General features: G+C 46.4%; 1 protein-coding gene across 2 annotated transcripts in view; it reads left to right on the top strand.

Annotated features, from left to right (window-relative positions):
- WDFY3 (WD repeat and FYVE domain containing 3) overlaps positions 1-23,620 on the top strand; it is a 279,283-nt gene that overhangs the window by 203,976 nt on the left and 51,687 nt on the right. For both annotated transcript variants that reach the window (XM_066574359.1, XM_066574358.1), the window contains 9 exons: positions 2,902-3,131; positions 6,776-6,882; positions 8,334-8,516; positions 9,683-9,840; positions 11,309-11,386; positions 12,983-13,210; positions 13,681-13,743; positions 18,851-19,019; positions 20,845-21,008. In XM_066574359.1, coding sequence (XP_066430456.1) covers positions 2,902-3,131; positions 6,776-6,882; positions 8,334-8,516; positions 9,683-9,840; positions 11,309-11,386; positions 12,983-13,210; positions 13,681-13,743; positions 18,851-19,019; positions 20,845-21,008 — 1,380 coding nt within the window. The remainder of the gene's footprint in view (positions 1-2,901; positions 3,132-6,775; positions 6,883-8,333; positions 8,517-9,682; positions 9,841-11,308; positions 11,387-12,982; positions 13,211-13,680; positions 13,744-18,850; positions 19,020-20,844; positions 21,009-23,620) is intronic.

Genomic DNA, 23,620 nt, shown 5'->3' with positions numbered 1-23,620 from the left:
GCATACTGTAACGTATATATACAGAAGAGGCTTTGACATCGGAGTTCTGCCCTGCATACTGTAACCTATGTATGCATAACAGCATCAGACATCAGAGCTCTGTCCCGTATACTGTAACCTATATATGCAGAACAACATCTGACATCAGAGCTCTGTCCTGCATACTGTAATATATATATGCAGAACAGCATCTGACATCAGAGCTCTGTCCTACATACTGTAACCTACATATGCAGAACAGCATCCGACATCAGAGCTCTGTCCTGCATACTGTAACCTACATATGCAGAACAGCATCCGACATCAGAGCTCTGCCCTGTATACTGTAACCTACATATGCAGAACAGCATCCGACATCAGAGCTCTGTCCTGCATACTGTAATATACATATGCAGAACAGCATCCGACATCAGAGCTCTGTCCTGCATACTGTAATATACATATGCAGAACAGCATCTGACATCAGAGCTCTGTCCTGCATACTGTACCTACATATGCAGAACAACATCCGACATCAGAGCTCTGTCCTGCATACTGTAATATACATATGCAGAACAGCATCCGACATCAGAGCTCTGTCCTGCATACTGTAATATACATATGCAGAACAGCATCTGACATCAGAGCTCTGTCCTGCATACTGTAATATACATATGCAAAACAGCATCTGACATCAGAGCTCTGTCCTGCATACTGTAATATACATATGCAGAACAGCATCCGACATCAGAGCTCTGTCCTGCATACTGTAACCTATATATGCAGAACAGCATCCGACATCAGAGCTCTGTCCTGCATACTGTAATATACATATGCAGAACAGCATCTGACATCAGAGCTCTGTCCTGCATACTGTAACCTACATATGCAGAACAGCATCCGACATCAGAGCTCTGTCCTGCATACTGTAACCTATATATGCAGAACAGCCTCTGACATCAGAGCTCTGTCCTGCATACTGTAACCTATATATGCAGAACAGCATCCGACATCAGAGCTCTGTCCTGCATACTGTAATATACATATGCAGAACAGCATCTGACATCAGAGCTCTGTCCCATATACTGTAACCTATATATGCAGAACAACATCAGAGCTCTGTCCTGCATACCGTAACCTACATATGCAGAACAGCATCCGACATCAGAGCTCTGTCCTGCATACTGTAATATACATATGCAGAACAGCATCCGACATCAGAGCTCTGTCCTGCATACTGTAATATACATATGCAGAACAGCATCTGACATCAGAGCTCTGTCCTGCATACTGTAATATACATATGCAGAACAGCATCTGACATCAGAGCTCTGTCCTGCATACTGTAATATACAATTGCAGAACCGCATCCGACATCAGAGCTCTGTCCTGCATACTGTAACCTACATATGCAGAACAGCATCCGACATCAGAGCTCTGTCCTGCATACTGTAACCTATATATGCAGAACAGCCTCTGACATCAGAGCTCTGTCCTGCATACTGTAACCTATATATGCAGAACAGCATCCGACATCAGAGCTCTGTCCTGCATACTGTAATATACATATGCAGAACAGCATCTGACATCAGAGCTCTGTCCCATATACTGTAACCTATATATGCAGAACAACATCAGAGCTCTGTCCTGCATACCGTAACCTACATATGCAGAACAGCATCCGACATCAGAGCTCTGTCCTGCATACTGTAATATACATATGCAGAACAGCATCCGACATCAGAGCTCTGTCCTGCATACTGTAATATACATATGCAGAACAGCATCTGACATCAGAGCTCTGTCCTGCATACTGTAATATACATATGCAGAACCGCATCCGATATCAGAGCTCTGTCCTGCATACCGTAACCTACATATGCAGAACAGCATCCGACATCAGAGCTCTGTCCTGCATACTGTAATATACATATGCAGAACAGCATCCGACATCAGAGCTCTGTCCTGCATACTGTAATATACATATGCAGAACCGCATCCGATATCAGAGCTCTGTCCTGCATACCGTAACCTACATATGCAGAACAGCATCCGACATCAGAGCTCTGTCCTGCATACCGTAACCTACATATGCAGAACAGCATCCGACATCAGAGCTCTGTCCTGCATACTGTAACCTATATATGCAGAACAACATCCGACATCAGAGCTCTGTCCTGCATACTGTAACCTATATATGCAGAACAGCCTCTGACATCGGAGCCCTGTAATATACATATGCAGAACAGCCTCTGACATCGGAGCCCTGTAATGTACATATGCAGAACAGCCTCTGACATCGGAGCCCTGTAATGTACATATGCAGAACAGCCTCTGACATCGGAGCCCTGTAATGTACATATGCAGAACAGCCTCTGACATAGGAGCCCTGTCTTGCATGCTGCTACAAACATGTGTTGTCCTTCCCCGACATTGTAGCTATGCAGGGAAATCTTAATGTCGGATGAAGGTCGACATTGAATTGGAAAGGGTTAAATACCAATTATTGCAAAAATAAAAAAAAGGCATGAGTTTGTGATATATAGCTGGGTGATTATTCCTGTGCCATCTCTATGGATATAAACTTTATTGCAAATTATTAAGTAGGTTGCTATATCACTGTTGGTTCATATATGACAATCTAGTAAGAGGAACTAGCAGGTCTGAACACGCTCTGCCTCTATATTCACATTTATTAATAGTCAGTTGTGACTTAAGAACATCTTTTCCTAAATTAAAAGCCTCGTAATCGCTGCGTCCAGTAGGAAATGAAATTCCGTCTATGGCCAGATTATAGACAATGTAATAACCGTACCGCCTGAAACACAATTAGTTATTGAGCAAGCGATTGATATTTTCATGAATGTGCCTATAAATGAATTTGCACGATTTGTTTCTCATTCTTTTTATTTTCTCACGCAGTCGAAAAGACGTTCCCAAAGTGTGTCCCTCGAAGCGATTTATAACTGCTTGAACCGGACTGTGCTATACCAGTTCTCCAGAGCCCACAAGACCGTGCCTCAGCAAGTGGCCCTTTTGGATTCTTTGAGAGTACTTACAGTAAATAGAAATCTGATCCTAGGACCCGGGAATCATGACCAAGACTTCATCGCATGCCTTGCCCATTGCTTGGTTAACCTCCACATGGGAAGGTAGGTTGGACTTCCCATTACAGTCATCATGAAATTTCTCCCACTGGATTTGATAGAAGATATTTGCAGTGTAGATTTATAATATAGACACATGCATTTAAGATCCTTCATTTCACTCACTTAGAGTTTGAAAGGAGGCGCGTTATTGCATAGCGAGAAGCTGGATGGTCATTTCAACAAATTGCATGCCACCTAGGCCATTCTGACCAGACTGTTAGGAGGTGTTGGGACCAGTGGATGCGTGAGGACATGCACACAAGGCGACCGGTCTCAGGACGCCCTTGACAGACCACCAGTAGAGAGAAGTGTCCAACAAGCTTGAGCAGCACCAGGTGGCACCATTGTTGAAGGCCTTTTGTCGGAACCATTTCCATATGCTTGGCTGAAGGACATTTGGTCTTACGGTGCCTATTACATGTACTGCCTTTGACACCCACGCTGGACGCTACGGAGTGGAAACGAGTTTTCTTCAGCGACAAATCCAGGTTTAGTTTGGGCACGACGGCCATGTTTGTGTCTGGAAATCCCGGGGTGAGCGCTTCAATCCTGCCTTAGCTTTAGAGCAGAACGCTTCCCCTCAATACTGGTGTGATGGTCTAGGGGGCCATACCATACGACAGTCGGTCACCCCCAGTAGTAGTACAAAGAACAATGATAACTCAGCGATATCTTCAGGACATCCTGCAGCCACATGTGTTCCTCTCATGACGGCTTCCACGAAGAATTTCTCCAACATTGCCGCATTTCTGTGGCCTGCCCGGTTACTAGGTTTGTCATTAATAGAACATGTACTGGACCATATGAGATGCCTACAAGCTTGTACAATCTAGAGGCTCAGTTACAGCAAATGCAGAGCGATATGCCGCAGGATACCATACAGAATCTGGATGCCTCTATACCCGCCCATATCGCATCTTGTAGCCAAGCTAGAGGTGGCCCAACAGGGTACTAGAGCCTCCATGCCCACCTGTATCACATCTTGTATCCAAGCTAGAGGTGGTACAACAGGGTACTAGAGCCTCCATGCCCGCCTGTATCACATCTTGTATCCAAGCTAGAGGCGGTACAGCAGGGTACTAGAGCCTCCATGCCCGCCTGTATCACATCTTGTATCCAAGCTAGAGGCGGTACAACAGGGTACTAGAGCCTCCATGCCCGCCTGTATCACATCTTGTATCCAAGCTAGAGGCGGTACAACAGGGTCCTAGAAGCTGTTAAAAAGCTTGGCAAGGTTCATAAATGGCATAAAGTGAAAACAAATGCCAAAGGCATTAACGCCTATACCAAGTACCCTAAAATATAACTTTTATTAGATATACATTTAAATGCACTTGCTAAAGTTTAAAAATCCACATTGCAAGCTGCCTGAAACAAATAGGGCAAATGGGTGCTTATTTCCCATGGACCTGAGTGGAAGACTCCAACTCCCTCCTCAGGATAGGAAACTGCATGAAATATATGATCACGATCGGGGGCAAAGGATCATATATAAGAAAAAGGGGAAAAATAATCAGATGATACACCCAAATGCAAGTGAAAAACTGCCCTAAGCCCCCTATGAACCAAGCGGAAGACTTGAACTCCCTCCTCGGTCTCAATTCGACCAGCATCTTAGCACATTTATCATGCAAAAAAGGCGGGACCCCAGTATAGTCAACCACCAATACCAACCCTATGCCACACTCCCCGGTATAGTCAACCACCAATACCAACCCTATGCCACACTCCCCGATATAGTCAACCACCAATACCAACCCTATGCCACACTCCCCGGTATAGTCAGCCACCGATACCAACCCTATGCCACACTCCCCGGTATAGTCAGCCACCAATACCAACCCTATGCCACACTCCGCGGTATAGTCAACCACCAATACCAACCCTATGCCACACTCCGCGGTATAGTCAACCACCAATACCAACCCTATGCCACACTCCGCGGTATAGTCAACCACCAATACCAACCCTATGCCACACTCCCCGGTATAGTCAACCACCAATACCAACCCTATGCCACACTCCGCGGTATAGTCAACCACCAATACCAACCCTATGCCACACTCCCCGGTATAGTCAACCACCAATACCAACCCTATGCCACACTCCGCGGTATAGTCAACCACCAATACCAACCCTATGCCACACTCCCCGGTGTAGTCAACCACCAATACCAACCCTATGCCACACTCCGCGGTATAGTCAACCACCAATACCAACCCTATGCCACACTCCCCGGTATAGTCAACCACCAATACCAACCCTATGCCACACTCCCCGGTATAGTCAACCACCAATACCAACCCTATGCCACACTCCCCGGTATAGTCAACCACCAATACCAACCCTATGCCACACTCCCCGGTGTAGTCAACCACCAATACCAACCCTATGCCACACTCCGCGGTATAGTCAACCACCAATACCAACCCTATGCCACACTCCCCGGTATAGTCAACCACCAATACCAACCCTATGCCACACTCCCCGGTATAGTCAACCACCAATACCAACCCTATGCCACATTCCCCGGTATAGTCAACCACCAATACCAACCCTATGCCACACTCCCCGGTATAGTCAACCCCCAATACCAACCCTATGCCACACTCCCCGGTATAGTCAACCACCAATACCAACCCTATGCCACACTCCCCGGTATAGTCAACCACCAATACCAACCCTATGCCACACTCTGCGGTATAGTCAACCACCAATACCGACCCTATGCCACACTCCCTGGTATTGTCAACCACCAATACCAACCCTATGCCACACTCCCTGGTATAGTCAACCACCTATACCAACCCTATGCCACACTCCCCGGTATAGTCAACCACCAATACCAACCCTATGCCACACTCCCCGGTATAGTCAACCACCAATACCAACCCTATGCCACACTCCCCGGTATAGTCAACCACCAATACCAACCCTATGCCACACTCCCCAGTATAGTCAGCCACCAATACCAACCCTATGCCACACTCCCCGGTATAGTCAGCCACCAATACCAACCCTATGCCATACTCCCCGGTATAGTCAACCACCAATACCAACCCTATGCCACACTCCCCGGTATAGTCAACCACCAATACCAACCCTATGCCACACTCCCCGGCTAATTATTTTAACCTGGTGAAATCCCAGGCCTTGAGATCACACTTGATGCACACTTCTGCGCTCCAAGCCGGTCGCTTTGAGAATTCTCTTTGGTAACCGTTTGTAATATATTAGCGCTACAATGTGACATTTACAGTAGATTATAATGAATAAAATGAATATAAAGTTTGGCATTCACTTAATCCACCGCCAGCGCCTGTAGCCATGGCAATCCAATATGTGAGGGGTATTGTGTCCGGGATCTAGACGGCGGTTGCAGTGGTAAAATGGGCCTATTTACAAGCTGTCGGAGATATTTCATTAATATTATGGCGACCCGTCAGCCGCCTGCAGGTGAACTAATGCTTGGATTTTGCAGTTTTGAATTACTTTCAAGAAAAGGAGGTTAGCCGAGTAGAAAACAAATATTTTTTGGCACTAAGGAAATGTGAGCTTTCTTGTCTTCAGTAGAGACTTGCAGCTCGTGTGAGCTGGATCAGCTGGAGGAGGAACAATACATAATGTTGTCTTGTATCACATTGCAGCAACCCTGATGGGTTTGGATTGGAGGCTGAAGCCAGGATGACCACCTGGCACATCATGATGCCCTCAGAAGTAGAGCCAGATGGCATATACCAGGATGTTAGTGAAGGTAAATATTGGATGGCCAACTGTTGGCATACCGGGTAAATCCATGTTTAGGCATACGAAATTGTCCACTTTTATCATTTCCTTCCATTCTGTCTAATTTGAGAATATTGTAAAAAAGTAAAAGACATCATAATATTCAGGGGAGTTTTAAGCTAAATTGTGAAAAATAGACAATTTCAACAATAAGGGCCCATTCACATGAGTATATATCCTGTCTTTCGATATTTCACGGACAGCGCACGGACCTATTTTAGACCAATTGGGCTATTCGGATGGGCGTTTTATCACAAAGACCTATGGTCCGTGTGAAAAAAATCCCAACGTGTCCTACTGGTCTGTACCTCGGAACAGAATCCTCTGCACATCGGACATGTGTCCGTATGCTGTCCAATGGGAGTCGCGATGGAGAATCTCAAGCATAACTCGCATATGCTCTTGTGAATGGGTCCTTAAAGGGGTTATCCAGGCAGCACCCGTGGGGGTTGGAGCGGAAGAGCTGCTCCGCCCCCTGTGTAGCAGTTGGCGCTCATAAATGCAGGCGCAACTCTCAGTGAAATCAATGGAAGCTGCAACTACAATTACCAGCACAGCTGCCATTGATTTCAATGCAATTACGAGTGCTGCCCACTACCTAGCCCTAAGCTCTTGCTCACAGTCCTGAAGGTTGTTGGTTCAATCCCCGCGTGGTTCAGGTAGTCGGCTCAAGGTTGAGTCAGCCTTCCATCCTTCCGAGGTGGGTAAAATGAGTACGCAGCTTGATGGTGGGTCATAAATTATCTGACAGCGCTGCAGAATTGGCGCTATACAAATAAATTAAATATTTATTTACCCAGTGGTCAAAGTAGTGCTTGGCTGGATACACCCTTTAAAGTTCTAGTTGGTCCACTATTGAATGTGCATGTAAATAATCCCTAGGTTATACATGATCCTCCAACCAATGTCTTAGAAGGTGGTTTCACAATTAATTGGTATAGCTAGTTATCCGAAAAATACAGTTGTGTAATACCGCCATGTACCAACCCGTAGGAGACGCTTTGAACTACAAGCCCATTTTTAGAAGGGACTCCTGCTTTAATAAAACCACTAGAGATGAGCGAACGTACTCGTTTCGAGTACTTACGCACCCGAGTACCGCCATTTTCGAGTACTTCAGTACTCGGGTGAAAAGATTCGGGGGGCGCCGTGGGGCGGGGAGAGGCGTGGTGGTGCGGGGGGTAGCAGCGGGGAACAGGGGGGAGCCCTCTCTCTCTCCCTCTCCCCCCCACTCCCCACTGCTACCCCCCGTGCCGCCACGGTGCCCCCCGAATTTTTTCGCCCGAGTACGGAAGTACTCGGAAATCGCGGTATTCGGGCGAAAAAGGGGCGTGGCCGAGCACGTTCGCTCATCTCTAAAAACCGTTTTATATCGATTTTACTAAAACTTGTATAAAGCCCACTGAATGTTTCCTGCAGGACGCCAGCTCCTTCTGAAAGCTGTCAACAGAGTTTGGATAGAGTTGATTCATAGCAAGAAGCAAGTTCTGGAGGATATGTTCAAAGTGACATTTCCTGTCAACGAACGGGGACATGTGGACATTGCTATGGTCAGGCCCTTCATTGAAGAGGCAACATTACGCGCTTGGCAAAATCATCTTGGTGAGTTACTTCAAAGAGAACGAATTTTGTATTGTGGAAGGGTTTTCATTTTGTTCCTTTTTCGTTTGCCAGAAAATTACTTTTGTGTTTCTTTTTGTTTGCCCGCTCTTCTTCTTTTGTGTGTGTAACTTTACAGGGATTGTTCTAGGAAGCATTTTCCTTTACGCTATCAGGGGGTACATATCATGTCTCTATATGGTGGCCCTCTGTTCTTGCTGAATTAAGCGGACGATCATTGCCGAGGTAGAGAAGGATGACTGACAGCATTACTAATGAATGTTGGGTATCCTGTACACAGAGGAGGTATTTTAAAGTGAACCCAAATTTTCAACAAATTTTGTAAAGTATACCAGGTTCTCCTCACCCACACAGTTCTGCTGTTTGCATCCTGTTTCATGCTTTTCCCCAATTTTTCTGCTATCCTGCTTTTTGCAATCCACTTTAATGCAGGGGCCATGTAGCAAGCTTAGCATTCTGCCAGTTGTTCACTGTCCTGTACTTCCTTTCACTGACTTTCCATGCTGTATTGCACTGCCTCTGGTCCGGCTAGCAGTGAGGCAGTATCTGAATGGTTAGTTAACCCAAGGTAAATGTAAGCCCAAGGTAAATCTCTCTCTCTCTTTCTCTCTCTGTCTGTCTGTCTCTCTCATATATTGACAACGCTATGTCTGCAGATCTGTCAGCCTGTTAGTGTAGGGAGCAGACTGTGCAGATAGCCCCTTTCACACGTCCTAGCATCTCAGTAACTATGGAAGCTCAATACCTAGCAACAGGCAGTGGATTGCCGAGAAGCTGGAGGGGAAACCCCTAGTGGCAAGCCTTTCACACTTTATTTACAGGGGTAAAAACATTTGGAATGAAAGTATATTAGAAGATTGAGACACATACAGGCTATGATCCAGAGATTACTTCGATTGCCAGATTGGAGTCGGGAAGGAATTTTAGCCTTTAAATGAGGAATATTAGCTTTTACCTATTTGAGTTTTTTTGCCTTCCTTTGGATCAACATTGGGGGGAGGGAGTTGAATACGTTGAACTAGATGTACACGTGTATTTTTCAACCTAACCTATTCTGTTACATGAGCACAAGTTGTCTGAACCTTATTGCCCCTTTAAGTTTATAAGGCTGTAACATTAAAATACTTTATGTATAATTTTTCCAACAGCTTATGAGAAGAAGTGCGTTAGTAAAGGCGAAGCCATGGTCCCGAGCTCTCAGTCCAAGTTGTCACGTGTCAGCAGCGGCTTTGGTCTGTCTAAACTTACTGGGTCAAGAAGGAACCGTAAGGAGAGCGGTCTCAACAAACATAACCTCTCCACACAGGTATTCTTAGGGCAATGTTCTTCAAAGGGGACTTCTTCTGCAGTAAAGTCATGATTGCCGAGTCATACCCCGAATTTGTAATTCTTCATAGTTCTTCAGGGCACGGAGGTTCCTTCGGTGGTTGGAGATTAAAGCATGAGTGTAGCTGGAATGGGATCCAACTTGTAGAATACTGCAGTTTATGGGGCACTAAACCACGCAGGGCCTATGGGCACTAAACCACGCAGGGCCTATGGGCACTAAACCACGCAGGGCCTATGGGCACTAAACCACGCAGGGCCTATGAACAGAGCTGCGAATCTCATGAGACTGTATATGAAGATGTCTCTGTCCATGACTGGAGATATGAGGTAAAGTAGTGATCATGTCAGTAAACCCAACCTCAAGCGACTGCTTCCAGGGAACAATAGACTGCATTCAACTGTACAGCAAGTGTAATAATGGCATAAAGTTCAGAGCCACATTAAAAGTTTGTTTTTCCACTTTCAAGGAAATTGAATGTTCTACAACATCTACATTTTTGTAAAATATCGTATTTTACTTTCTCACCATTTTCAGGTTATCTATTTGCAGTCAGTGAATGGAAATTGGAGCTTACATTTGGATGAAAAAACCAACAGCACCACCATGATCATGTTAGAGTGGTTTCACATCTGCGCTGGGGATTCCACTTTCTTGCTGCCTTTGGGGAACGGAGCAGGAAAGGGGAATCCCCACGGATGAACGGCTCAGTCTCTGTGCCGAACCGCACAGCGCCGGGCGAACCCCATTAATTGTAATGGGGTCCGCCTGCTTTCCAGTTCGGGACCGGAAGAACGGAACATGCAGCGCTATTTCCTCTAGTTTTTGCAACCGGATCTATGATGGAACTTCCGAACGGATGTTCCGACGCTGATGTGAAACCGACCTTACACTGACACAAGTGCATGAATTGTTACAGTATACTGCAACTGTTGTAACAAGCTGTGTACTTGGACATGATCAGCACAGGTATTCTACCTTTTGGATGTAAGCAAGAATGTTTCTATTCACTGACAATTAGAAGAGATATTGAAGATGCTAAGTAAGGGAAATACAGGACAACACGACATAGCTTTTCATCTTACAAATACATTTTCTTTACATAAAGTAAGATGACTTCTTTAACTTCTGGATAGTTATACCGCTTCGTTAACTCTATCTGGCCTTAAAATACCGAAAAAAACGTGCAATTTGCACAATATTTTTTCTTTTTGAACACTTTTTATATTGGAAAAACGACACATTATTTTGCTGGGATCCGGAGGTAATTGAAGCTGCATTTTGGATGCACTTGAGATACATTTTGGTGGGATTTGAGGTTTTCAGGCATCCTTAGACCTGACCATGTAGTAACTGTTCGCTTCTTTGCTCGTGTGAACACAATGAAGCATTTTTGCAAGGCGACCGTGTTAGTAATGTACTCTGCCTTATTTATTCTGTTACCAAGGAGATCTCCCAGTGGATTTTCACTCACATTGCAGTTGTACGTGACCTCGTGGATATGCAGTATAAAGAATACCAAGAGGTAAGGACGGATCACATGTCAGCTCTGCAGAGTGTTACATATGTGCTCATTAGAGAGGAGCGAGTATACTCGCTAAAGGCAATTGCTCGAGCGAGCATTGCCCTTAGCGAGTACCTGCCCGCTCGAGACGAAAGATTCGGGTGCCGGCGGCGGGCAGGGAGCTGCGGGGGAGAGCGGGGAGGAACAGAGGGGAGATCTCTCTCCCTCTCCCCCCCCCCCCCCGCTACCCCCTGCTGACTGCCGCTACTCACCGCTCCCCCGCGCCGGCACCTGAACCTTTCGTCTCGAGCGGGCAGGTACTCGATAAAGGCAATGCTCGCTCGAGCAATTGCCTTTAGCGAGTATACTCGCTCATATGTTCTAGTATGAAACATACAATTCTGTTGGGTGCAACTCTGTATATGTGTCTCTCTCTACTTTAAAACAATTTTAAAAAAAAAACCATATTTGGTATCATAAAAGTCCGATCTATCAAAGTAACATATTATTTGTCCCATACGGTGAATGTCGCGCATAAAAAAAAAACGCACCACGCCAGGATTGAAATTTTTTTTTTGTCTCCCCCATCTCTGAGAAACCGTAATCAAAAAAATCATATGTACTTCAAAATGGTACCGGTAGAACTACAGGACGTCCCGTAAAAAGAACGAGCCCTCACACAACCATGTCAATGCAAAAACAGGCAGAAAATAATTCCAAAGAGGTTTTATTTTTTATAAGTAAAACAGCAAAAAAAAAAAAAAACTATATGAAATTTGGAATCCTAGTAATTGTACTGACTAGAGATGAGCGAGCACTAAGGACAATCACTCGAGCGAGCATTGTCCTTAGCGAGTACCTGCACGCTTCGGGTGAGCGGTGAGTTGCGGGAGTGAGCATGGGGGAGCGGGGGGGGGGGGGAAGAGAGAGAGATCTCCCCTCCGTTCCCCGCTGCTCCCCGCCCCGCACCGGCACCCGAATCGAGCGGGCAGGTACTCGCTAAGGACAATGCTCGCTCATCTCTACTACTGACCCATAAAGTAAAGTGATCATGTCCTTTTTGCTGTAGTGTATAGAGTCTTAGAATAGGGTACACTGGGCCCATCAGTGGCAATGATTCTAGGAGCCACGCATAGCTACACAGCAAAGACTACATGGTTATTTCTGCTTGTATGGTGCACACAGACCAGGAGAGGACCACCAGGCTAGGGACCGTCATCTGCTGCTAAGCACTGGATCGTAACGTGACTATTTGCACAAAACGGAACTTTTATAGGGACTCTACGATGTAGATGTTTTGGGTGGTTTCACATCTTCGTTGGAACCTTCGGTCGAAGGTTCATTCTTCGATCTGGCACAAAATATGGGAAAAAGGGGGCTTTTTCTTCCTGTAAAATGCTGAGCGGAAACCAGTTATAATGACATTCTAGTCAATGGGGTCTGTTAGGTGCTATTTGGTTCCATTCAGAGACGGCACCGTTCAGCTGCGGGGATGCCGTTTTTCCTCTTCCCCGATAGAAGCAATAAACTGGAACCCCCAACGCAGATGTGACACCACCCCTATACATACTTGGCTACCAAAATAAGATCCTTACTATGCCTTTTTTATATAAACAGCGTCAACAAAATGCCTTGAAGTATGTGACCGAGGAATGGAATCAGATTGAGTACGAATTACTTCGGGAAAGAGGACTATGGGGACCAATCATTGGTTCACACCTGGATAAATGGCTGCTGGAGATGACGGAGGGGCCTTGTAGAATGAGGAAGAAAGTTGTAAGAAATGACATGTTCTATATTCACTATCCTTACATTCCTGAAATGGAGCAAGATACCAACACAATGGTGAGCATCCTTATCGGCAGGGATCCTAAGAAGGGGATTATATTACTGTAGATAAGTCATATATTTAATCTCCAATGCATTTCCATTCTTACATGAGTATACAGTCTTAAAGAAGCAGACCTTTTGCAGAATGCTATAGCATGCTTGAGATTGAAGCCTATCCTTTCATTGACTTGAGGCATTATAGAGATGTCACTGGAGGGTAATGGATTGGCGCACTTCAACCATAGGTTTCATAATGGCACAAAGTCAGAACCAGGCGCGTATGTTTAGATTGGATGGATTTCATAACTGGGTAGAATTTAAATACTTGTGCAAGAATTGATCGGCCTCACTTACCATTGATAGGCGGCTGAGCTGAAACAGAACTCTACAATCTCTCTATGTATACTATATAGCCATAGGATATATTTATTGACAGGTGTATACTGTACCCTTCTGATGTTTATACTTAATACCCAATTTTTTAGTCTGACTTTCCATGTACACCGCCTGAATCCGGTGATGGTGTCTTCATGGTAACTATTGAGAAGGTAAAAAACCTAGTAAAGAAGTCTTCTGTACTATAGAGCATTACTAGAGCATGTTCTAACAAGGCTTTCTGAAGCTTGACATTCAGGCTGCTCTGCATTGTTCAATAACACAACTAGTACCTTTCACCTTAGTATCCTAGATCTCATGAGTTCCACTCTGAAAATGAGTATAGCGTTGTTGTACGGGATTAGAAGAATATGGCTGCTTTCTGCCAAAACAGCGCCACACTGGTTCACAGGTCGTGTGTGGTAATACAGTTCAACCCTATGGACTGATACGGCACTGGATTTGGAAGAAGGCGGCCATGTTTATCTAAGGCCGACCTTACACGAGCGTGTGGTCACAGCGTATTACACGTACAGGTTCGGAATGTGTAATATGCTTTACCAGTCTCCCATAGGCTCCTATACTACGCACACGAACTGAGCAAAATTGCGCGCAAGAAAAGTCGCAGCATGTTTTATCTTGGCGTGTATTGCGGTTGTGTACTTGCAGCGCGCACGTGTCTCTCGAGTGCAGCACGCTGTGAATGACGGCCGTGTGAGCCCACCCGATCCTGTACAACCCGTCTACCACTATGTAAGCCGTGGTTATGGCTAGGAATCCCAAATGTGAAGAATCTCAAGATGACCAGATTCCACCAAATGAGTCTTATTTCTTGCACTCTTCAAAAGGAACTTTTTTGGTTTTGTTGCAGTATTCCAAATGTTGTGAGATTTCCATAATTGAAGGCATTGTAATGTCGGTGACACGTTAGTGCTAGGACTAGAATAGGGAAACCCAATAACTAAGATACGGGGCAGATCTATCGGTGCACGAAGGCCCGTTGAAGAGTATGATCATCAGGGTGTAGCACCTCTGCCATGTTTTTGGACATGTATACAGCCGGGTTCACATCTGCGCTGGAACCTTGGAGGTTCCGTCGCGGCCCCGGCACAAAATATCGGAAGAAATGCTCCCTAGAGATGAGCGAGCGTACTCGGAAAAGCACTACTCGCTCGAGTAATGTGCTTTATCCGAGTATCGCTGTGCTCGTCCCTGAAGATTCGGGTGCCGGCACGGAGCGGGGAGCTGCAGGGGAGAGCGGGGAGGAACGGAGGGGAGATCTTTCTCTCCCTCTCTCCCGCCCGCTCTCCCCTGTTCCCCGCTGCGACTCACCTGTCAGCCGCAGCGGCACCCGAATTTTCAGGGACGAGCACAGCGATACTCGGATAAAGCACATTACTCGAGCGAGTAGGGCTTTTCCGAGTACGCTCGCTCATCTCTAATGCTCCCGCGTGCAGCAGTTTTTCTTCCTGTTTTAATGCCGGGCAGCTGAGTGGAAACTGAACAGTCGCCATTATAGTCAATGGGGTCTGTCCAGTCCTGTTCACTTCCATCATAAGACAAATCCATTCGGCAGGGGGATTCGCCTTTCCTGCATCCCAGACTGAGCAGGAAACCGGAATCCCCACCGCAGATGTGAAAGTATTGGAAAAAGTAGGCAAGTCCTTCTAGTCTCTCCGGGAGCATTTTTATGACCTATCAGGTCCTTCACTTTGAATGGTTTTACGCCAACGCTAGAGGGAGGTTTACCCCACCGGTGAAGAGACATACGTACTGTTTGTATGGTGCAACGGTATAAATCTTCCCCATTGTGAACCATTGGCGCTATCTCTACAGGTCAGGTTGGTTGGGTACCTGCTACCACTTCTTCATGCTATGCCTTTTACTGTATGGGTCACCTCTGCCGGAGCCAGTAGGCTAACACTTTGCTTCCTTTTATAAGGCTAGTTTCACACAGCAACTAGATTTTGTAAAGAACTTACTGTTAAATCTTTCTCGTCATGTTCATTGGGGGACACAGCTTTGACCTTGGGTATATAGCAGCTGCTGACTGGAGGCGGACAGTAAGTAGACTAACAAGTTGGCTCCTCCCACTTGCCATATACCCTCTGCTGGTAGTCAGCTAATCAGTTTTGTACGCAAGCAGCAGGAGCGCCCCAGTGGAGCTTGTTACAAAATGGTAGTGCTTAAAATAATTTAGGACCATAGACAAACAAAAAAAGAGCCCCTATTGGGTGGGTGCTATGTCCCCCAATGAAGATAACAAGAAAGAGATTTTATGATAAGTTCTGTACAAAATCTAGTTTTCTTGTCTGTATCATCCTGAAGTTGACCGGGCAGCAATGTCTGGCCGCTCGTTTTCCTGCATAGGGGTATATTGGAGAGAAATACTGCTCAGTCGACCTGCAGGAGGAGATGGAGCCATAGTGCCTAGGAATGAGGCACATAGCCATCAGGGTGGGGGAGCCTAAGGTGTGCAAGGAGGGGACAGCAGTCCTCCATCTTTCAGCCACAGCCCCTGCCATACAGGACCCACCGCGCACAAAAAAACTGCCGCCTTGGCACAGTAGCCCGGCTTGACAAGCGGCCTGGCTTGCGGCCAACGGCAAATGAACACAATATGATGCGCTGCGGCCAATGCATACATGCCCATAAACCACATCATGTGACCCCATGCAGAACACGCTGCCAAGGCCACACAGCGGCGGTTATACAGTTAATACCGTATAGCTGTTATACCTTAAAGTTGCACAGCGGCTCCAGATTAAAACCACAGAGGCTCGCAGGCATGCCACACGCGGCGATAATCAGTTCACACAGAACAGTACCTGCACAGAAATGCAGGAGAATAACCCTGTTCACACCAGGACTACCAGAACAGAGTCACCAGACATGCAGGAACAGAGGAACCAGCAAACCCTTACAAGGAGCTGGTATATATGAGCACAGACTTTGGGGATTGGCTGACTGAAGCACCACTAAGAAAGAAGCCGCTAAGAAAGAACAGATCCCAGCAGCAAGCTCTAACACTGCCCCAAGGTGGCCAGTGTAGGCATAACACAAACTGCATGGCGGCTAATACCCCATGTGACAAATACACAGCCTGTCAGACAGCGTGACACAGAAGGGGACCCTGTACAGGGGCAGGGCAGCAAGGGAAGCTATTTTCTTACCTGCTCCTTTTTACTCACCTATCATCTTTTTTCCTTCCTTGCCTCCAGCAGGGTTCCCCGGCCAGCTCCCCATACCTCCCAGGGAGGGGAGAGGTGGCTCCCCCGGGGGACCTATGGCTGGCAAGCAACGAACTTGACCCCAGCCGTGCCTCCTTTTTTTCTTCTTCTGGTAGGGCAGACAACGGTCAGCGATGTCTGGTTGTTTGCCCTCCTGCATAGGGGTAGATCGTAGAGTAATACTGCTCCGTTGACCTGCAATCGGTTCTTGGAGGAGGATAGACACTTGCCGTCCTCCCTCCCCATGGGTAGTCAGATGCTTGGCCTGTCCCCACATCCCTGTAGTCCTAAAGACCTTGATTGAAGAGGTCTGCCTCCTACAGACACTAAGCTAAGAACTGATTAGCTGAGTACCTGCAGAGGGTATACAGCAATCGGGAGGAGCCAACTCATTTGTCTACTCCGCCTCCAGTCAGCAGGTGCTATATACCCAAGGTCAAAGCTGTAGTCTCCCCCACCCACCACCCACACTCACAATCACACACTAATACAGACGAGAAATAATAATTTTCACGTTTTCAGCTCTAGATATACGGAGAGCGTGTGAGGTTACAATGCCTTTAAGTATGGATTTTAGCGCTGACCACAGTATTATTACACTGCATTATATGTTCATTTTCAAGGATGTGGGAAGTATGTCTGTCGGCTTCTGCATGAGCTACCTACTACTCTGAGCACTTAGTCTAGAGCATCACTCTTTGCAGTAAGTGTATGTTGGGAAGGAATAGCACGTTACACCCCTAACTGGCCGGCGGTGATGTCTAGCCGGGAGCTGCGGGCTCTTCCCTGCAGACTGCTCTGTTGTATCGTTGGGGATAGCAGGGGCCTGAAATAAGGTTTGTTTCCAGAGTTTGAAAAGCTGGTTTATTTGATGCGACCAATGTCAAACATGCCTGCTATAGAAACCAGCAACTTTCAAAGGGAGCCTGGACAAGAGTCCTACATCCCTCAGTGCGGAATACTTTACTTCAGGACGTTTGTTAGTCAGAGGTGATGATACATTGAGGTTGCGTCAGCTGTCTGTATATGGTTTTCTGGCTTGGTTTCCTATTCCCAATCATTGTTTTACAGACTTGTTAAAAAGTCGTACATTGATTTGAAGGAATGCTGCCATGCAATAGGTGGCGCTGCAGAGGTATTGTTCCATCTTCCTTATTTGCATAAATTACCCAGAGGAGCTTGCATGGCCTTATAAATCTCCTCACTCACCTTTCGGGTATCTTCTCACACCCCTTGTGGGTGCTCTCTTTGGGGAGAGACTATGCCACCCTCCGACCCACTCACCTCCTAGGTGTCTCCACACACTTTTTGGGTGCTCTCCTTAAGGAGAGACGACACCCCTCTTGACCTACATATATCATGGGAGGTTTAGATTCTCACACCTTCGTAGTTAAGTTACGGATTTCCTTTGGAACAGACATTCCTATTTCTACATATACAATCATGAGGTTCACTGCAGTCACGCAGTACATTGCTATATCTGTGCAATACATGTTGTATTGCACTGCACAGATATAGTATCTTATGAGCAGTAAACTCACAGAATACATTGCACATATCTGCCCATGGGATGTGTTACAGAAACGAGCTTGTGTGATTGAGCCCTTAAGGGGGATCCAGGTGGGGAGGATTTGCTGTTAAATGTCCGTTCGCACCTTCCGTACTGGAATTCCGCTGCATTTACAGTAGCAGCAAAGTGATGAGATTTTGAAAATCTCGTCCACAAGCTGCAGGAAATTGACATGCGGTTCAGAATTCAATTCCACCGCGTTCCATTTTATTACCATTTCTCCTGCGGAATTGAGCTCTTCCCAATGTGGGGGTGAATTTGCACAGAAATACACAATAAAACCCACTTCAAAATCCATGTCTGGTTTGGATGCCGGCTTTCCACTGTAGACTCGGGCTTAGTGTTGTGCAACCAGTAAGCCCTGTTCGGAAGCTGCAGAACCAGTGCAGATGATAGTTGGGACGGTACATAATGGAGCCATACAGTCTATATGTGCTAATGTTAATTTGTATGTCTCCCCTTTTCTTCTGTACAACACAGAAACCCGCCCGTTACCGTCGCGCCATCAGCTATGACAGCAAAGATTATTACATGCGCCTAATGCCAGGGAACCCAGCAGTGTTTCAGGATACAGTGGAGGAAAGCTCGGAGGGGGAAGCGGCCCAGCATGAGCCTGAGCATGGAGAAGACACCATAGCCAAAGTGAAAGGTAACCGAACATGAGGAGGGATTCACCAAAGACTAACTATTAGGGTGTATTCACACGGCCGAGTGCGATATCCGTCTGAGAAGAAGTTCTTCCAATAGCTTCAAAGGTAAAAATTGCACTTGCGGTGCGGCGGTGAGCGGGGGGAGAGAGAGGGAGATCTCTCCCTCGTTCCTCTCCACTCTCCCCCGCCGGCACCCAAATCTTTATAGACGAGCGGGCAGGTACTCGCATAAGGCACTACTCACTCGAGTCGTTTGCCTTAGCGAGTACGCTCGCTCATCTCTAATAGTAAACTAAAACAACACTAAAAAAAAGGAAAGAAAAAAAATCAGCTCATAAATAGGGATTAACATAATACTTGTACCACAGATAAACAAGCATGATGTTCAAAAGGGCTGCGGTAAAGACAAAGATAATGTTACGGGGTCATGTGATGAGTCACGACTGCAAACATTTAAACACTGGCAATATAAAAGCACTGTAATGCCACAAAAGGAATTAATAAATAGATACATAAAGTGTTCAAACAAAGGGCCACAAAAAGAAATACATCTAGTTTATACAAGACAAGTTCAACTAAAGAGAAAAAACTGATCAGTGATTGGGAGACGAACCTCAGAATTAATGGAATAATGAATAAAACACATCGAAAAGTATAAAATATACATGGAGAGATGAGTGAATGAAAGGTAGGAAAGAAATGACCCCAAAAGACACAGAATATACAGAAACTACGTCAGTTAACCCTTTCCAATCCATTTATTTTTTCTCACCCATTCTCCCCAGCTCCAAATAAATTGGAGCTGGGGAGAATGGGTGAGAAAAAATACATTTTCTCTGCACCCTCCTGAACTGACAGAGTTCAGGAGGGTGCAGGGAGGGACCTGCTTACCTGTCCGGCGTCTTCTGCATTCTCCTTCTGCCTCCCGGCTCGGCGATCATGTGACCGCTGGGGTCAGGTGGCACCTGGCGGTCACATGATCGTCGGGCCGGGAGACAGAAGGAGAATGCGCAAGACGCCGGTCAGGTAAGCAGGTCCTCCCACAGTGCAGGATCCCGGCTCGGCGTTCATGTGACCGCCGGGGGTCAGGTAACACCAGCGGTCACATGATCGCCGGCCGGAATCTATGCATTGCATAGCGCTAATTGAGCGCTATGTAATGTGTAAAGGAGAAGGCAGAAAGGGTTAAAAACCCTTTCTGCCTTCTCCTCGGGGGTCCTCGATGAGGACCAGTGCAGGAGTGCATCTGCACCCGACATTGGAGCTGTGGAGGGAAATGATGATGTCGGGGCAGGCCCGACATTGGACTGGAAAGGGTTAAAGAACATGTAATGTAGTGGAGGAAGCCGATAAATGGATTAAAATGGAGAGAAGAGAATAAACCGGCATAGTAGCCAATATCAGGAGAAACCGGCTTAGAAATGGGGGTAAAACAAAATCAATGCTGCCCGTCTACACAGCCTATAAAATGATGTCTAGCTTCATGTAAAAAAGGCATTAGCGCCTAAGTCCCACATGGAAGCAAAAGTTTATCACAAAAAAAAACTAAAATGTATCAAGGTGGACAAAGTTCTACCAAATATCTACTACAATCATGTATATCAACGAGCGCTGAAACGGAGGTCCTGCAGTGTTCGACTGTCCTCCACAAATGTATTGAAACTCTCTATAGTGCCCATCGCAAACGGCCACTATGTTACCAAAATCTAAATTGAGAGCACACGACACACTATATATAACGATACAATGTAATCATGTCTACACACAACCGCCTTCAGGCAACGCTGCGTCCAATAGTAATCCTAAGCTATGTAATGGTTTCAGGCCTTGTAAAAGCACCTCTTAAGCGATCCCGATCTGCTCCTGACGGCGGAGAAGATGAGAACCAGGAGCTCTTACAGGACCAGTTGAGTGAAGGCTCTTCCATGGACGAGGAGGAGAAGATGGATAGTACCACCCTTCTGAGACTCCTTGAGGAAGGGGAGAAGGTAGTGTGAAGGAGTCGCCCAGAATATTACAGTTGTAGTTTAATCTGTGCACATTTAGATACTTTACACCTTTGCAGGCTCCTAACATGAACATAGATGGCAGATTCTCCAGTTCTGGGTGGCACAATTAGTGCTGCATGCAGCTGTATTTGCCCTGTCAAAAGAATAACTTTCAGAACAATGTAAAAAGCCATGGCCCTCAGGCACAACCCTGTTGACCAGAAAGACCGTTAAGGCATGGGAATTTACCCAATTCCTCTTTATTGGTTAATAAAGCAGCCAATATTAACGCATTTCGGGGGACTCAACGCATTTCGGAAAATGACCGAAAAAGTGCTGTGTAGAGATGAGCGAGCATACTCGTTAAGGTGATTTACGAGAAAGAGCATCACCTTTTTCGAGTACCTACTGGCTCGTCCCTGAAGATTCAGGGGGACCGCGGGGGGGAGCGGGAGGTTTCGAAGGGGATCGGGAGGGAGAGAGAAATCTCTCCCACTCTCCACCCCGCTCCCCTCCGCCACCCCCCGAATCTTCAGGGACGAGCCAGCAGGTACTCGAAAAAGGCGATGCTCTCTCAAGTAAATCCCCCTTTTAACGAGTATGCTCGCTCATCTCTAGTGCTGTGAAAATAGATACAAGTAAAGAGGGAAAATGAAAGAAGGGGGAGAGAAGAACAAATGTAACATATACAGAATATTAAATAATAAAAATAGTATCATTCTCATACAATAAAATAAATACATGAAGGGCTTTCGAAAAGTGGAAATTAGTCAAGGTGTCAGTAAATGGTGGCGATTAGAGATGCGCGAACCTACTCAGCCACGCCCCTTTTTTGCCCGAGTACTGCGATTTTCGAGTACTTATGTACTCGGGCGAAAAGATTCGGGGGGCGCCGTGGGTGAGTGGGGGGTTGCAGCAGGGAGTGGGGGGGGAGAAGGAGAGAGAGAGGGCTCCGCCCTGTTCCCCGCTGCTACCGACCGCGCTGCCACGCCCCCCGGCGCCCCCCCCCCCCCCGAATCTTTTCACCCGAGTACTGAAGTACTCGAAAATCGCGGCGCTCGATCGAGTAATTACTCGAAACGAGTACGCTCGCTCATCTCTAGTGGCGATTATGTGAGGGACGCAATCTGCTATACTAGATGGATAAATGGAACCGAGAGAGACAAATATGCATTATAAGTAGAGATGAGTGAGTATACTCGCTAAGGCACATTGCTCGAGCGAGGAGTGCCTTAGCCGAGTATCTCCCTACTCGTCTCTAAAGGTTCGGGGACCGGCGGGGGGGAGAGAGGGAGAGAGAGATCTCCCCTCCGTTCCTCCACCTCCCCGCCCTCCGCCGGCCCCCGAATCTTTAGAGACGAGTCGGGAGATACTCGGCTAAGGCACTACCCGCTCAAGCAATGTGCCTTAGCGAGTATACTCGCTCATATCTACTTATAAGCACTGAGAGGGCCAAATTATTGATTCGTTTCTCTCTGTTCCATTTATCCCCCCAGTATAGCAGATCGCTTCCCTCACATAATCGCCACCATTTACTGACGCCTTTCCTGACACCCTTCATGTGATCTGATCTGTTTTTGTTCGTTGGTAATGATACTATTTTTATTTCATATTGTGTCTTTTTTACATTGTTTCCCCTTCCTTTGTTCCCCCTCATTCTTTACTTGCCCCTATGTGCACAACACTTTATTCAGCCATTTTCCGAGGAAGGGATTCCGTCCCTCGAAACACGTTAATACTGAATGTTTTATTAACCCATTCCTTCTTTATTAGTGAATTCCATTGCCATAATGATCCTATTGATCAAAACTAGAGATGAGCGAACGTACTCGGTAAGGCCGATTTCGCAATCGAGCACCGCGATTTTCGAGTACTTCACTACTCGGGTGAAAAGTACTCGGGTGCGCTGTGGGTGAGCGGGGTGTGGGGGGGAGAGGGAGAGAGGGAGAGCTCCCCCCTGTTCCCCGCTGCTACCCCCCGCTCTGCCACGCCCCGCCCCACAGCGCCCCCCGAGTACTTTTCACCCGAGTAGTGAAGTACTCGAAAATCGCTGTGCTCGATTGCGAAATCGCCCTTACCGAGTACGTTCGCTCATCTCTAATCAAAACGTTTGCGCCTAGCGTCCGTGATTTTTTTAATTTTCTGCAAGTCCCATTACTGCACCCTGTTATATACGGAGGCGACACTTGGACTGTCAGCACTTTACATTTCTTTCTGTTTCCTTCATCATTGAAATCCTATTTTTAGCAGAAGTCGCCCCACCGTCCATTCTGTCAGCAGAACCTGACAGACCCTCTTATAAGTTGGTACGGTTCCTTGGGTGCTGCCGGTGTCTGCCATCCCACGGATCCAGCACAACACATTGGCTTCCATTATAAACGAAAGCCACGAAACTGATGTGACACAGCCCGACACTAACAATATTTTATATTAGATTTTTCTCCCTGTTTTTTGTCACAGAATTACGGTTTCTTCAGCAATTTATAATTATAAATGCAATGGCACCCCCTGTTGGTGGAAACGTCGAAGTGAAAATAAGTAGCATTTTCACATTTTTTTTTTTTGCAATTATTCTTGGTTGTTACTGTTGTAATATCTAGAGTTTTCTGTAT

Source organism: Eleutherodactylus coqui, chromosome 7 (genome assembly GCF_035609145.1).
Source record: "Eleutherodactylus coqui strain aEleCoq1 chromosome 7, aEleCoq1.hap1, whole genome shotgun sequence".
Lineage (NCBI taxonomy): Eukaryota > Metazoa > Chordata > Amphibia > Anura > Eleutherodactylidae > Eleutherodactylus > Eleutherodactylus coqui.
The sequence above is the reverse complement of the archived record's forward strand: the minus strand, read 5'-3'. Positions and strand labels throughout refer to the sequence as shown.